General features: G+C 43.4%; 1 protein-coding gene across 4 annotated transcripts in view; it reads right to left on the minus strand.

Annotated features, from left to right (window-relative positions):
• Positions 1-6,358: 6,358 nt before the first annotated feature.
• Positions 6,359-16,240, minus strand: part of SLCO2B1 (solute carrier organic anion transporter family member 2B1) — a 179,851-nt gene continuing 169,969 nt past the window's right edge. For all 4 annotated transcript variants that reach the window (XM_089688150.1, XM_089688148.1, XM_089688147.1 and 1 more), the window contains exons 13-15: positions 16,017-16,081; positions 13,069-13,189; positions 6,359-10,974 (exon numbers count right to left, since the gene is read on the minus strand). In XM_089688150.1, the coding sequence (XP_089544276.1) occupies positions 10,818-10,974; positions 13,069-13,189; positions 16,017-16,081 (343 nt within the window). In that variant the 3' untranslated portion in view covers positions 6,359-10,817. The remainder of the gene's footprint in view (positions 10,975-13,068; positions 13,190-16,016; positions 16,082-16,240) is intronic.

The following is a 16,240-nucleotide window of genomic DNA, read 5'->3' on the forward strand; positions in this document are numbered from 1 at the left end:
CCTTCCGTCTCTCCTTTCATTCTGTCTCCTGTTTCTCTCCTTTCCTTCCGTCTCTCCTTTCATTCTGTCTCCTGTTTCTCTCCTTTTTTTCTGTCTCCTGTTTCTCTCCTTTCTTTCTGTCTCCTGTTTCTTTCTCCTGGGTAGGGGTGGACCCAAGGGACAGTATTCGGAGGTGGGGGGGCATAAGTGACTCAGAAGGGGGGAGTTCCTGCACCTAGTCTCTTAGAAAAAAAGCCCTGCTTTTACTATATTAAAATTACAAAGGTGAGAAATGTAAAGAAACTAAATATTTATGACATTTCTTTACACACACAGTAAGAGTAAATAGTAAAAGAAACAGATATGAAACATCAGCTTAAAACCGTGGAATAAAAAGACAATAAATGAAAATGTTGGCACAGTTCTAGTTTCCCTCCTGGCTCTATAAACCATCCTGGGTTTGGGAATAATCACTATTTACTGAGCAATCTCTGGCGGTCCGTAGGATGAAGCCTTGGGACCATAAATGATCTCTGACAGACCGACTAGAGAAGTCCGGGAGTGCAGTATTTCTGCTGCACACAAATCCACCGACATGGCAGACAAGGAACCTCCACAATAACTCTAAAGATTGATTTCCTTTATTAAGTTCTTACTCCTCCTCAATCTATTGTCCATTCGCTGTGATCCATCTTTTGCTGCTCGTTTCTGATTCCTGGGTGCCAACGTAATTCTGCTCCTCGTATTGATTTTAATGTTTGCCTACAATGCTTTGTGACTGCCTGACCACACAGAATGTCATCCGGAGCCGCATCATTGGATTCAGGTGCTCCGATCCCCTCCATGGACACAGGTGTATACAATCATCACCTAGGCATGCAGACTGCTTCTACAAACATTGGTGAAAGAATGGGTCGCTCTCAGGAGCTCAGTGACTCCAAGCGTGGTCCCGTGATAGGTTGCCACCTGTGCAATAAGTCCATCCGTGACATTTCCTGGCTACTAAATATTCCACGCTCAACTGTTAGTGGGATTATAACAAAGTGGAAGCAACTGGGAACAACAGCCACTCAGCCACCAAGTGGTAGGCCACGTCACATGACAGAGCGGGGTCAGCACATACTGAAGTGCACAGTACACCAAGGTTGTCAACTGTTTGCGGAGTCAATAGCTAAAGACCTCCAAACTTGGTGTGGCCTTCAGATGAGCCCAACAACAGTGCGTAGAGAGCTTCATGGAATGGGTTTCCATGGCCAAGCAGCTGCATCCAAGCCTTCCATCACCAAGTGCAATGCAAAGAGTTGGATGCTGTGGTGTAAAGCACGCCACCACTGGACTCTAGAGCAGTGGAGACGTGCATTCTGGAGTGATAAATCACACTTCTCTGTCTGCCAAGCGGATGGACTTGTCTGGGTTTGGCGGTTGCCAGGAGAAAGGTACTTGCCTGACTGCATTGTGCCAAGTGTAAAGTTTGGCGGAGGGAAGGATTATGGAGTGGGGTTTTTTTCAGGGGTTGGGCTTGGTCCCCTAGTTCCAGTGAAGAGAACTCTTCAGGCGCCAGCATACCAAGACATTTTGGACAATTTTATGCCCCCAACTTTGTGGGAAGATTTTGGGGATGGCCCCTTCCTGTTCCAACATGACTGCGGACCAGTGCACAAAGCAAGATCCATAAAGACATGGAGGAGCCAGTTTGGGGTGGAGAAACTTGACTGGCCTGCACAGAGTCCAGACCTCAACCCCATAGAACATTTTTGGGATGAATTAGAGCGGAGACAGCAAACCAGGCCTCCTCCCCCGACATTAGTGCCTGACCTCACAAATGTGCTTCTGGAAGAATGGTCCAACCTTCCCATAGACACCCTCCTAAACCTTGTGGACGGCCTTCCCAGAAGAGCTGAAGCTGTTATAGCTGCAAAGGGCGGGGCCAACTCAATATTGAACCCTACGGACTAAGACTGGGGGCCATTAAAGTTCATATGCGTATAAAGGCAGGCATCCCAATACTTTTGCCAATATAGTGTATATGTAATCTACATTTAACATATACAAACATAGAAGCAAGTTTTACCCATGCTGACATTCATCCCAGCGTTGCATGACCATACATGGAGAGGAGCGCGTAAATGGATGCCATAACTAGCGGGGCTCTCCCTAGGAGACCAGAAGACCCCAATGGGTGGGGGGAAAGGGAAAAAGTAAAGAATTGCCTTAAGAAGTCCTATAATAAAATGAAGCATGTAATTACACACTTCATTCATGATCACATCTGTGGTCTGTGCATCCCTCCATGTATATGCCTCCCCAGACCATCACTGACCCACCACCAAAATGGTCATGCTGAACGATGTCACAGGCAGCAGAATGTTCTCCACGCCTTCTCCAGACCCTTTCACGTCTGTCACATGTGCTCAGGGAGAACCTACTCTCATCTGTGAAAAGCACAGGGCTCCAGTGGTGGACCTGCCAATTCTGGTTCAATGGCAAATGCCAATCGAGATCTATGGTGCCGGGCAGTGAGCACAGGGCCCACTAGAGGATGTTGGACCATCAGTCCACCCTCATGAACTCTGTTTCTGATTGTTTGGTCAGAGACATTCACACCAGTGGCCTGCTGGAGGTCATTTTGTAGGTCTCTAGCAGTGCTCATCCTGTTCCTCCTGCACAAAGGAGCAGATACCGGTCCTGCTGATGGGTTAAGGACCTTCTATGGCCCTGTTCAGCTCTCCTAGAATAACTGCCTGTCTCCTGGAATCTCCTCCATGCTCTTGAGACTGTGCTGGGAGACACAGCAAACCTTCTGGCAATGGCACGTATTGATGTGCCATCCTGGAGGAGTAGGACTGCCTGTGCAACATCTGTAGGGTCCAGGTATGGTCTCATGCTACCAGTAGTGACCCTGACCCTAGGCAAATGCAAAACTAGAGAAAACAGACAGAAAAGATGAGAAGGGAAAAATATGTCAGTGGCTTGCACCTGTAAAACCATTCCTGTTTTGAGGGTCGTCTCATTGTTGCCCATCTAGTGCACCTGTTGTTAATTTCATTAACTCCAAAGCAGCTGAAACTGATGAACAACACCCTCTGCTACTTACCTGACCAGATCAATATCCCAGGAGTTTCATTTACTTGATGCTAGACTCTGATTAAAATGTCTTCTTTTAATTTTTCTAAGAGAGGACTCGGTGGTATCAAAACATATTGGTCAGAGGCCTCCCTACAGGACTATTATGACGCATAGTTACATGAGAAAGTTCCCTCCATTATAAAACAAAAAGGCACTTTCCCTTGTGGCCATTGAGATTTTTGCAATTGGTCCCAGACGGGTAAGAGTATATCCCTCCCACATGATAAGCAATCAATTGCCCAACTGTTGGTGTAGTTTATTATATGAAATTTTCATGTAATGCTTTTTATGTGGGTAAAACACAAGAGGCCATTTTGGAAGAGAATTAAAAACCATGAATAGAAAGATGGTGACATCTGTTAGTACACATGTGGGTTACCACAGCACAGAGCGTTATCACAGTTTCTGGTGCGTTTTGTACTTGGGGAGCCTTTACCATCCCACATGGAAGAAAAATATATTTGAAATAGCTCCAGGTTGATAATATCCAAACCATCAATTAGGAACACATAGTGGGAAGGTTGGATGGAAAAAAAAGTCTAAACATTTCGTGGGCCAACAGTCTACTTCTTCAGGATAAAATACTAATAATAGGTGGGCAATATTGTAATATGTTTATTTATTCACTCAGTCAAATGTATCGTCATTAGCAAACATCTAGCATGCAGAGAAAGGCTGTAGGGGACCACCAGGAGCACAAATATGTTGGTCCACAGCACTGTCCTTCAAACTGTGGCCTAGGGGCCAGATACGGCCCTTTGCTTGCTTTTATCCGGCCCTAGGGGCACTATTTCATTTACAGATACCAATAATGGGGCACAGTTCCTCCCAATGACACCAATGATGGGTCATAGTTTGTCCCAATGACACCAACAATGGGGCCCACTAACACTAATGATGGGGCATTATTCCTACCAATGATGGGGCACAATTCCTCCCAATGAAGCCAGTGATGAGGCACAGTTTCTCCCAATTACACCAGTGATGGGGCACGGTTCCTCCCAATGACACCAACGATAGACCATAGTTCCTCCCAATGACATCAACAATGGGGTCTAATAGCACTAATGATGGGACATGATTCCTGCCAATAATGGGGCACAATTCCTTCCAATGACACCAGTGATGGGGCACAATTCCTCCCAATGATACCAATGATGAGGCATAGTTCCTCCCAATGACACCAAAAATGGGGCACAGTTCCTACTAATGACACTAACAATAGTGCCCAATGACACCAATGATGGGGCACAAATTCCTCCCAATGAAGCCAGTGATGGGGCACAGTTCCTCCCAATGACACCAATGATGGGCCATAGTTTCTCCCAATAACACCAACAATGGGGTCCAACAGCACTAATGATGGGGCACGATTACTACCAATAACGCCAATGATGGGGCAAAATTCCTTCCAATGACACCAGTGATGGGGCACAATTTCTCCCAATGATACCAATGATGAGGCACAGTTCCCACCAATGACACTAGCAATGGGGACCAATGACACCAATGATGGGGCACAATTCCTCCCAATGAAGCCAGTGATGAGGCACAGTTCCTCCCAATTACACCGGTGATGGCTCCAAATTACATCAATGATGGGGCACTATTCCTCCCAATCACACCAATGATGGGGCACTATTCCTCCCAATCACACCAATGATGGGGCACTATTCCTCCCAATCACACCAATGATGGGACACTATTCCTACCAATGACACCAATGAAGGGGTACTATTCCAACCAATGACATCAACAATGGGGCTCAATTACACCAATGATGGGGCACAATTCCTCCCAATGACACCAAGGATGGGGCATTGTTTAAACCAACTGATGCTGGAACATTTTCTACTCCTGATTGTCACAGTGCGGCCCCTCTAAAGTCTTAAGGACAATAAACTGGCCCTTTGTTGAAAAAGTTTGGAGACCCCTGGTCCACAGTCACAAAATATCTACTTTAGGACCCAGCCTTTTCTGACACTTTTAGTTTACACATAACAATCAATATGTTTTGCTAGAAAATTTCTTAGAGCCCCCAAACATTGTAAATTTTTTAAAATGCTGGTTATTGCAGTATTTTTATGTCACGCATTATTTTACTATCCACAGGCGATGCTTTAAAAGCCTTTACGGGTTACCACTTTAGATTTACACAGGTATGGTGCTAGACTTACTGCCCGTGATCTGACGTTTGCGTGTTAGATCCCATATGGAAGAGAAAAATATTTATAATATATTTAGAAAAAAACATTTATACATGCGATATATACTTACAATACATTGGTCTACGCGAATATATTTTAACCTGTATTCAAAAAATGTAAATTAAAATATATTTTCCAAAAGCATATATTTAAACATATATTTTTCTAAATATATTTTCCAGATATTTTTGAACATCTAAAAAAAAAGCATTTAAACATAGATTTTTAAATATACTTGTAAATGCTTTCTAAATGACACTTTGATATATATTGCAGCGTGCGTTCTGAATATATTTTTAATAATATATTCACAAATATATTGAAATATATTGAATATGGCCAAAATTGTAGTATTTGAAATATATGTCAATATATTTGGGAATATATATTTGGGAAGAACATATTAAGGATGTACTTTTAAAATATACTTATAATTTATTTTTTTTCCATGTGGAGTTCTAGTTCAATGCCTTAGAAGTCCCTCTTTTTTTCGTTTTTCAAGTGTCATGTAAAAATATTTTGGATAATGGTACAGTACAATCATTGCTTTGATTATCCAACACACTAGTATCCATCAGGGGTGGACTGACCATTTGGAAACTCGGGCACTGCCCGAGGGCCCGGGGTCAGTAGGGGGCCCCATGAGATGCCCCTGGCATCTTTTTCATAGGCTTTTTTGAGTTTGGGCAAGGACACAGGGGCCTCATGATCCCCTATTGCCCGGTGGCCCCATGAGTTGTCAGTCCGCCCCTGGTGTCCATATACCATTGTTTTATATCCATTTACAATATGGACTGTGCAGGCAACATATTTTCTACGTATGTTTTTCCTTTTTATTTTCCCGACACCTCAGAGAAGGATCCTGTATATACAGAACCTTATTATGTGTAGCCTAAAATAAGGATTGGTATGGGGCTCATCCTCACCTCACACTGACCAGCAACAAACATTATTGTCAAATGACTGGACTGAACCATGGATGGGAACCTAGCTACACACCCAGGATGGTGGGATCACCAACATTTGGACAGATTCTCTGCACACACTGATTGTATAATACATTTATTCTGATGAAATACATTCACAATAAAAACAGTCAATAAAAGACATAAGGCGCTAACATAATTTGGAGACTCGGAATCTCTAGAAGAGTTGGTATGTCCACCATGATATGTGGTCATTGCACATCACTGCATTCCCCAGAGTTCCCAAAAGAAGGGACTGCAGCCTTCCATTGCCCATTATTGCTCCAAAATACTATGGTACTGTAATAGAGAGCTGTATGGCACTTTGTAGTAGAGGGCTGTATGGCACTATGTAGTAGAGGGCTGTATGGCACTATGTAGTAGAGAGCTATATGGCACTATGTAGTAGAGAGCTGTTCCTAACTGTGTTGGAGAGCAGTATAGCACTGTTGTGGAGAACAATAAGGCACTGTGGTGAAGAAAAGTACAGTATTGTGCAGCAGTATAACACTGTTGAAGCATAGCACAGAACTGTGGTGGAGAACACTATGGCACTGCGGTGAAGAACACAATGGCACTGTGGAGGAGAACATTACAAAACTGTGATAGAGAAAACTTATAGCACTGTGGTGGAGAACAGTTCAGAACTGTTGTGGAGAACATTATGGCACTGCGATGAAGAACAGTACAGAACTGTGGTGAAGAGAAGTACAGATCTGTGATGAAGAACAGTACAGAACTGTGGTGAAGAGAAGTACAGAACTGTGGTGAAGAACAGTACAGAACTGTGGTGAAGAACACTATGACACTGTGGTGAAGAACAATACAGAATTGTGGCGGAGAACACTATGGCACTGTAGTGGTGAACATGACGGAACTGTGGCAGAGAACACTATGGCACTGTAGTGGCGAACATGACGGAACTGTGGCGGAGAACACTATGGCACTGTGATGAAGAACAGTATGGCATTGTGATGGAGAACACTATGACACTGTGGTGAAGAACAGTACAGAGCTGTGGTGAAAAACAGTACAGAACTGTGGTGAAGAACATTATGGCACTGTGGTGAAGAACAGTACAGAACTGTGGTGAAGAACATTATGGCACTGTGGTGAAGAACAGTACAGAACTGTGGTGAAGAACACTATGGCACTGTGGTGAAGTATAGTACAGAACTGTGGTGAAGAACACTATGACACTGTGGTGAAGAACAGTACAGAACTGTGGTGAAGAACATTATGGCACTGTGGTGAAGAACAGTACAGAACTGTGATGAAGAACATTATGGCACTGTGGTGAAGTATAGTACAGAACTGTGGTGAAGAACACTATGACACTGTGGTGAAGAACAGTACAGAACTGTGGTGAAGAACAGTACAGAACTGTGGTGAAGTACATTATCGCACTGCAGTGGCGAACATGACGGAACTGTGGCAGAGAACACTATGGCACTGCGATGAAGAACAGTATGGCATTGTGATGGAGAACACTAAGGCACTGTGGTGAAGAACAGTACAGAACTATGGTGGAGAACACTATGACACTTTGGTGGAGAACATGACTGAACTGTGGTGGAGAACTCTATGGCACTGTGGAGGAGAACAATAAAGAACTGTGGTGGAGAACACTATGGCACTGTGGTGAAGAACAGTACAGCACTGTAGTGGAGAACAGTACGGTTCTGTGGTGGAGAACACTATGACATTGTGATGGAGAACAGTATGGCACAGAACTGTGGTGGAGAGGTGAAGAGATGTATAGATGATGTGGATTTTTCCTGTTGGTTGTCCTGCAGTTAGGTCCTCTTAGCACCTGAAGAATAGAGCAGTGACTGGTGGATGGACCAGTCAGAGATGGGCACAGTCTGCATCGCCTGATCACCAGTGGTTTCCTCACCTGGAAGAGGCATCAAGGAAGGACATGTGACAGCAGAGGCAAGTTTAAAACTGATTAAGAAGCATTTTTTAACCCTGTTGGATAAGAATGGCAAGACGTAAGATCGATTGGGGGGGGGGGGTTAAATAAGCCTGCAGTAGGGCTTTAAATTAATGGTTGGATACAATCGGAAGAATGGAAAGAGAAATAAAAGGAGGATTTCATGGAGCAATAAAAGAGCGGAGAAGAAGGGTGAAGGCTCTGGGTCTGAAGCTTATTGGTTTCTATGCAGAGCCGCACTGGATTTTGTACTCTCCAGTTTTACTAAATCAACCCCAAGAGGTTGCATATATCATTTCACGCTTCATACCTGGCATCACTCTTCTCCAATTGTCAGCCTTTGGCTATCATAGCGCATAGGAATTTCATACCTGAAATAAGCTCAGCTACAAGGCCATGCCCCTTGCCATTCAAAAGATCCTGGACTTTGCTCATTCTGGTAGAAGCTCAGAACCTCTGAGTATGAAGAAGCATGTAACTCCCTCCCTGCCTCCTACAATGCAGAGGGTTCAATCATCAGGCTTGAGTATTGCTGTGTGACATCAGGTCTGTAAAACTGTGACCAGACCCAGTTTGCAATTTACGCATTTTGGAATTGCTCCAGTGGTTGGATGAGGTGGAGTATTGGCTAGAGAGCGTGTGAAACGTAGTTACGATTTCCCATAATGAACAAAGTACAGGTTCATTTTAAAGTTGCCCGTCCCATTTTATTGCAAATATGTAGCAAAACATGACTCCACCATCACATGCAGATAGCGCTAGTGGAAAAATTGACACTCCTACTTCCTGTTGGAAGGAAGCACCTTAAATCGGAAATTGGTCTTTAGCATTAAGATGCAGAAGTTCAATGAAAACACTTCAGTCATTATTATTAAGCATTATATACACAAGAAGAACAGTGATGAAGGAACAACAAGTATTTCCTCAAAATTTACACCACTGAATACACCACTGCCTTGCATGCAGTTGTCCTGATTTATAGGAGAAGACCGATGTGCTTTCAAACTGTGACGGGAGTGACTTTGGGTGGGGGTCCCATGGAACACAGCTCACTTTAGAGAGGTGGGGAGACCCCTGTTTCAGCTCCCCATATCCCTCTTATGTGTTAGTCACCCTGTGCCTGTTAGGGGTGCAGGGTGAAATGTCCTGATATTGTGTAGACATGTATAGTTGGGGGTTGTTCATTGTTTAATGCCATGTGGTTGTATCCCATTGTTCTATTGTGTGTCTTGCTTGGGAGCAAACTGTTATTTATTTCAGGTACTTATATAGTGCCGTCAATTTATGCAATGCTTTACATATATATTGTACATTCACATCAGTCCCTAACCCCCAAGGGGCGTACAATCTAAAGTCCCTAACTCACATTCATACATACACATACTAGGGACAATTTTAGACAGGAGCCAATTAACCTTTTTAGAATAATTCCTTTTGTATTCAATAAAGTGTAATTTCAATGGAATACTTTCTGTGTTGCTGGTATCACTTTTCTTTTCATATTTACTAATATGTCTACATTGGACTTCCAGATCCTTAAACTAGAAGGACAATTTTGTTTCCATCCTCTGGAAGACTTATTGAGACATTTGAAGATTCCTCATATTTCTTGTGTGTATAAAGCATACTAAGAAAGGGCACCAGAACAGAGTTGATGTTAAAGAGTCTCAACTTTTTTGAATCGCCTATGGAAACCATTTTCTAATTTGTATAAATTTACACATTCTTGATAAACATGTAGGCCAAGATTACCAGACAACATAGTGTGTGTGCTTTACATGAGTTTCCTGGTGAAGTATTTTCTGGACATTGGTCCAGCCTTTAGATTGGAGCTATCCACTTTGTAATTTGTGGCACGACTGAGAGAATGGTTGGGCAAGAAAATGGCAAACAGCAGTATAATAGCACGTCTTATAATTCTACATTGCTTGGGGTTTGCACAATCCTTTCCATTAGCAGCAGCATGAAAGTGACCAGGAGAAAGAACACTGGCAAAGTCAATCTACCCTATCCGGAGAGCGGTACTCTTCCAAGTCCACCAAAATATCTCTTAGGGTTACAGAATGCAAAATGTAACAAGTCAAGGAACCAGTCATATAACATAGGTGCTTACTGATCCCTGGATTCACATTAGGGGCCGATCACATCACTCCTGACAGTCAATAGGAATATTTCATTACAATGTTTTCCCTTTATAGGGAGGTACAATGAAAGGTGGTACAAGTTAAAAAAAATATCTCATTGGCCTACTTTGGGTCATTGGCATAATCTTGGTGCATCTCACAGAACCAGTTCTTAAGCAACATTGATTAAGTTGGTTTTGGTCCAGATGGAGTCGAAGAACTTCCGTCAGGTTGTTTTTCTATTTATAAGCTCTTTGATATATCATTCTTGTTCAGATGGTAGAACTCGAAATCCACCGAAAGCCTCCCAAGAGGCATTGGTTGATATCTCAACTGGCTTCTGATATCTCTCCAAGATATTGTGCAAAAAGTGTTGTCGTGGAGAAGGAGGCATTTGCCCACTCACGGTTTGAGAGTTTTGGTATGTGTGTGGATTAAACCACTATCAATGGAGGGTCTACCGAGATCTGAAACATCTGGTTCAGATTTTTACAGTTGCCTTTTTCTCATTTAACTTGTGGCATTCCGGGTCTTTTTCTGCTTCTTGTTGAACTTTGTCTTTGCGGCGTAGTACAAAGTAAACAGCAATGAACAAGATCAAAGCTCCAATCTTAAAGAGGAGCTGGAGTCCAATGTACCTAGAGAGAGAGGACAAGGGAGAATGGTGAGGTCAGCACGGTAAAATAAGTGGCAATTAAATACTTAAAGAGGGCAAAACCAACCCGATTATTTGGGCTTGATATTAGAGAAAAGATCCCATGATGCCCAGGTAAACAAAATTACAAAAAAAAAGAAGGAAAGGTCATCCCATATAATAATGGGCAAAAAGAAAGAAAAAAAAAATCACATTATAGGAGGTCAGTGGCACTTTGACCCCCCATCACCACCACCACCAACACCATCATCCATTATTGGTGCTCAGTAGCTCTTTAAGCTACACATGATTGATTGTCAATGGAAATTTTTAAGCTCTCACTCCCCATCATTGGTGGTCAGCGGCACATTAAACTCCCCTCATTGGGCTTTAATACTCAAAGGTAATATTATTTCCGCTGATCCCATTTTCACCCGCAGACCAGATTCCTCAGCTGCCAACAGAGGTCACCAGTGCCGGGACAGGGTTACCTAGAGCCCAGGGTGAACATGCCCCCTCCCCCCCAAGATGTATGAGCATTATGTCTCAGCAAACATCTCCCCCCAACAAGCACTAATCTGCATGTTTACCCCCTAGGTATAAACTCCCCTCCTCCCAGCACAAATCCACCCCCCCTACTGAAATCTCCCCTTCCAGCACAAATGTTTGCCCCTGCCCCCATCCCTCCAGATCAAATCCTCTGTCTCCTCTTATGCTCCAGCACAACCCCCCCCCCTCCCCCCCCAAAAAAAAAATCACCTCTGATCACAAATCCTCTCCTCCACACTCCAAATCCCCCCCCCCCCAACACATATTTCCCTCCTCCAACTTAGCATATATGTCCTCCTCAATTTCCCCTCTTAGCCCAAATACCCCCCCCCCCCCCAATCATCTCTCCTTGTGCAACCACCCCCCCAAAAAAGAATTTCCCCTCCTAGCAGACATCCCTCCCCCCCACCATATCACCTCTTCTAGCATGACCCCCCCCAAATCTTCCCTCCTAGCACAAATCCTCTTCCCCGCTCCCAACACAAATCCCCCCAAATCACCACTCCTAGCACACCTCCCCGAATTTCCCCTCCTAAAACAATTCTCACCCCCCTGCTGCCCACCAAATCATCCCTCCCAACACAAATCCCCTCCCCCCTGCACCATATCACCTTTTCTAGCACAAATCCCCCAAATCTTTCCTCCCAACACGAATCCCCTCCCCCCTGCACCATATCACCTTTTCTAGCACAGATCCCCCAAATCTTTCCTCCCAGCACAAATCCTCTTCTCCCCTCCACACACAAATCCCCCCAAATCACCATACCTCCTAGAACAATTCTCACCCCCCTGCTGCCGCCCCAAATCTTCCCTCCCAACACAAATACCCCACCACCACCACCACCATATCCCCTTTTCTAGCACAAATCCCCCAGATCCTTCCTTCTAGCACAAATCATCTTCCCCCCTCCCAACACAAATCCCCCCAAATCACCACTCCTAGCACACCTCCCCAAATTTCCCCTCCTAGAACAATTCTCACCCCCCTGCTTTCTCCCAAATCTTCCCTCCCAACACAAATCCCCTCTCTCCCACCATATCACCTTTTCTAGCACAAATACCCCAAATCCTCCCTCCTAGCACAAATCCTTTTCCCCCCTCTCAACACAAATCCCCCCAAATCACCATACCTCCTAGAACAATTCTCACCCCCCTGCTGCCCCCCAAATCTTCCCTCCCAACACAAATACCCTCCCCCCCACCATATCACCTTTTCTAGCACAAATCCCCCAAATCCTCCCTCCTAGCACAAATCTTCTTCCCCCCTCCCAACACAAATCCCCCCAAATCACCACCCCTTCTAGAACAATTCTCACCCCCCTGCTGCCCCCCAAATCTTCCCTCCCAACACAATCCCCCCCCCCCATCACTTTTTCTAGCAAACCCCCCCCCCCCCAAATCCTCCCTTCTAGCACAAATCCTCCCCCCCCTCCCAACACAGATCCCCTCCCCCCAATCTCCTTGTGGTGCCCCCCCTACCTCACATGATACTTCAATGCCAAGGGCAGCCGCCCCTCCTGCCCACCCCTTGTTCCTAGAAGTCACTCACCTTTGTCTCAGCAGATTAATATTGTAGTATTGACAAGCCGCCTTCGATCCGCACCTCTTCCCCCATTGGATGCAAGTGCTGTCAATTATACTGCCGAACATCACGGGGCCCGGCAGCCAGGCTGGAAGGGAAAGACGCAACTTAATAAAAGAGATCATTGTATGAATGGATACAATGTTACAGAAGAGAAAACACAGGCGGTCACTGGGCACTTCTCCTTCTGAAAATGCTCGCTGCCTGGCCGTCATGCCGGTCTCCTTTTATTTCAGTATTCTCTGACCTGGAACAAGAGCACTGAGCTGGATTTTCTACTTTTCTATGACTGTAAATGGCCCTCAAGCCCTTCCGCTGCCAGGTCCATACATTGTAGTGTATGATGTCACTTCCCTGTCACTTTCCCTGGCTAGTATGTCTGGGAAGGAATGTCCCACATAGAAGAAAAATATGTTTGAAATATATGTTAAAAATATTCTTCCAAAATATATTGACATATATTTGAAATGCTACAATTTTGGCCGTATTCAATATATTTCAAAATATATTTCAATAAATATATATACATATATATATATATATATATACTGCATGTTGAAATCCATTTTAATTACAAAATATATGAAAAATATTTTTAAAAATACATTTCAAATATACCGTATGTCTTTAAAAATACAAATCTACATTTTTGGAATGCATTTACAGATATATGTAAAAATATATGTTACAATTAATTTTTTACGTTAAAAAAAATTTGAAGAATATATTTTAAAAAATGTATATTTTGAAAAAAAAAATTTTTTAAATATATTCTTAAGATTTTTTTTTACATATTATTATTACACAGGATTTATATAGCGCCAACAGTTTGCGCTCATACAAAAAAAGTCCTTTTACAGGCGCACACAAATTTAAGGTTTGACATGTTGGATATCTATTTACTCGGTGCAATCTCGTCTTTTATATTTTATCAAACATTTGGGTCATTTATTTGCCCTGAAATTCATTTTAGTGTGTTTTTTTACGTAACTTTTGCATTTCCTAAACCTTTGCGGTAATATCGTCTGCTTTCAGAAAATATCTAATGTTTTATGATTATCTAATGATTTATGTAATCTTCAGGCCTAAAATTATTTTTTAAACTTTTGCAAAAAAAGTGGCTCTGGCAGGAAACGGGTTTAAACCTCAAAGCTTAAAACTACTGCAAAAGCTCTTTGTGTAACATAATTCCTTTGCAAACTCAGATATCATCTCGTAAAAGTAGCAATGAAAAGTAGCCTCTTGTCGTAAGAGAATATTTGCATATCCCGGAGTTCAGCTTTGAAGGGCTGGTTCACATTGCATGCGTTCCAGTGCCTTTTTTTTCTGCATCCAAAATGCTCAGAAGGTAAGTTACATGGTTGTCAATGGCATGGTTCACACCAGTGTTTGCAGTTCCAGTTCCAGACAAAAAAAAATTAAAACATTTTTCCTGCATAGAACTGTGCTAGAACACAGTAAAATGCATAAAAAAACACACCAGGATGCATCAAAAATGTACTGGACCCCAAATGACCCAAAAAAAGGGGAAAAAAAAGCATCTGGAACGCATCAAAAATGCACTGGAACGTGTCAAAGATGCATCAAAAATCCAAAAAAATGCGCATGCAGAAACGCATCGGAACTGCATTTTTATGGTGTGAACTAAAGAAGAATTCCAGGTATGGATATGTCCTACATGGTTACCAGGGGCGGACTGACAACTCATGGGGCCCCCGGGCAATAGGGGATCATGGGGCCCCTGTGTCCTTGCCCAAACTCAAAAAAGCCTATGGAAAAAGGTACCAGGGGCATCTCATGGGGCCCCCTACTGACCCCAGGCCCTTGGGCAGTGCCCGAGTTTCCAAATGGTCAGTCTGCCCCTGATAGTTACATTGGTTCAGGTCTTTCACATAGAAGCATCCTGGTGCAGAATAGGGCTTCGAAATATGTAACGGACACCTCTGCTTTAAATTGTATGTAATTTCTAAGGCCTTGTTCACACTGGCATTAGATAATATGGAGCAAAGAGCTGTTCACATCAAAACAGGAAGTGTTGGCGTCACGTTGCGTCACTGCGCTTCAAAAATAAAGCTACATGTTGAGTTTAGAAGCAGTTGAAGCATCCCAACTATTTCCATTCAATTCTATGGTAATGAGCCATAAACATGTCAGCACAGGCTTGCCACGCTTTAGGCCTTGTTCACAACAACAACAAAAAACAGGCATCTGGGGTGCATTTTTTAACGCGCCTTTAATGTGCATCAAATAGGGCGTTTTGGGTAGCATTTTTAACAGCTAGTAAAGCAGTCTGCATTTGATATTACGGATGGTGCACATGATAAAAATATTAAGTGTTGGCGTTGCGTAACGTTGCGTCACTGCGCTTCAAGAATGAAGCTACACGTTGAGTTTGGATGGAGTCGAAGCATCTCAGCTCCTTCTATTCAAGTCTGTAGTAACGAGCCATAAAGGCTGGTACATGTTTTTGACCTGTTTGCATCACGTTTGTGCCACGTTAGGCCTTGCTAACAACAAAAATGTTGTGTCTGGGCTGCATTTTTAATGTGCGGAAAACACGCATAGGGCGTGTGGGGAGCATTTTTAACAAACACCACCCATGTAATGTAAATGAGGAGAGAAGGTACTGTGAAATCCAACCCTAGGGTGACAACACTGCTCCTCCATAGATACAATGCAACACGTGAGGGTTGTCACCCTAGAACAGGAAGTGAGTTACTGGCAGGATCACTGGATGAAAATCAAAGGAAAAAAGCCTAAAAAGTGAAAATGAATGCAGCCAACACATCTGGTAAGCTGCAATGTAGGACATCTTTGTTCTGCGGTTTACATACACATTTGCTGATTTCAACAGCTTTCTATATTAAAACAGAAATTTGCAGTGACATTGGAGAACTTCTCAAAATGAAACTCACCTAAAATTCTTAGGAGCATGAACTGTATTCCGATGGCCAGAGACTTGTCTGCCGGGCGCACGCTCCTATGGGGAGAGGAAAGATGTAAGATGCCGAGTGAGGAACATGAAAGGTGAGCTCCAGTGATTGGGTGAAGCGGGGAGAGATACAACCCCTGTCATGGTCTTATTTCCGGTCTATGGTAACAAGGGAACCACTCCAATGGTGGGAAAGGACGGAGGAAT

This window comes from Staurois parvus, unplaced genomic scaffold, assembly GCF_062004578.1.
Source record: "Staurois parvus isolate SC_StPar_1 unplaced genomic scaffold, SC_StPar_1.0 ptg000447l, whole genome shotgun sequence".
Lineage (NCBI taxonomy): Eukaryota > Metazoa > Chordata > Amphibia > Anura > Ranidae > Staurois > Staurois parvus.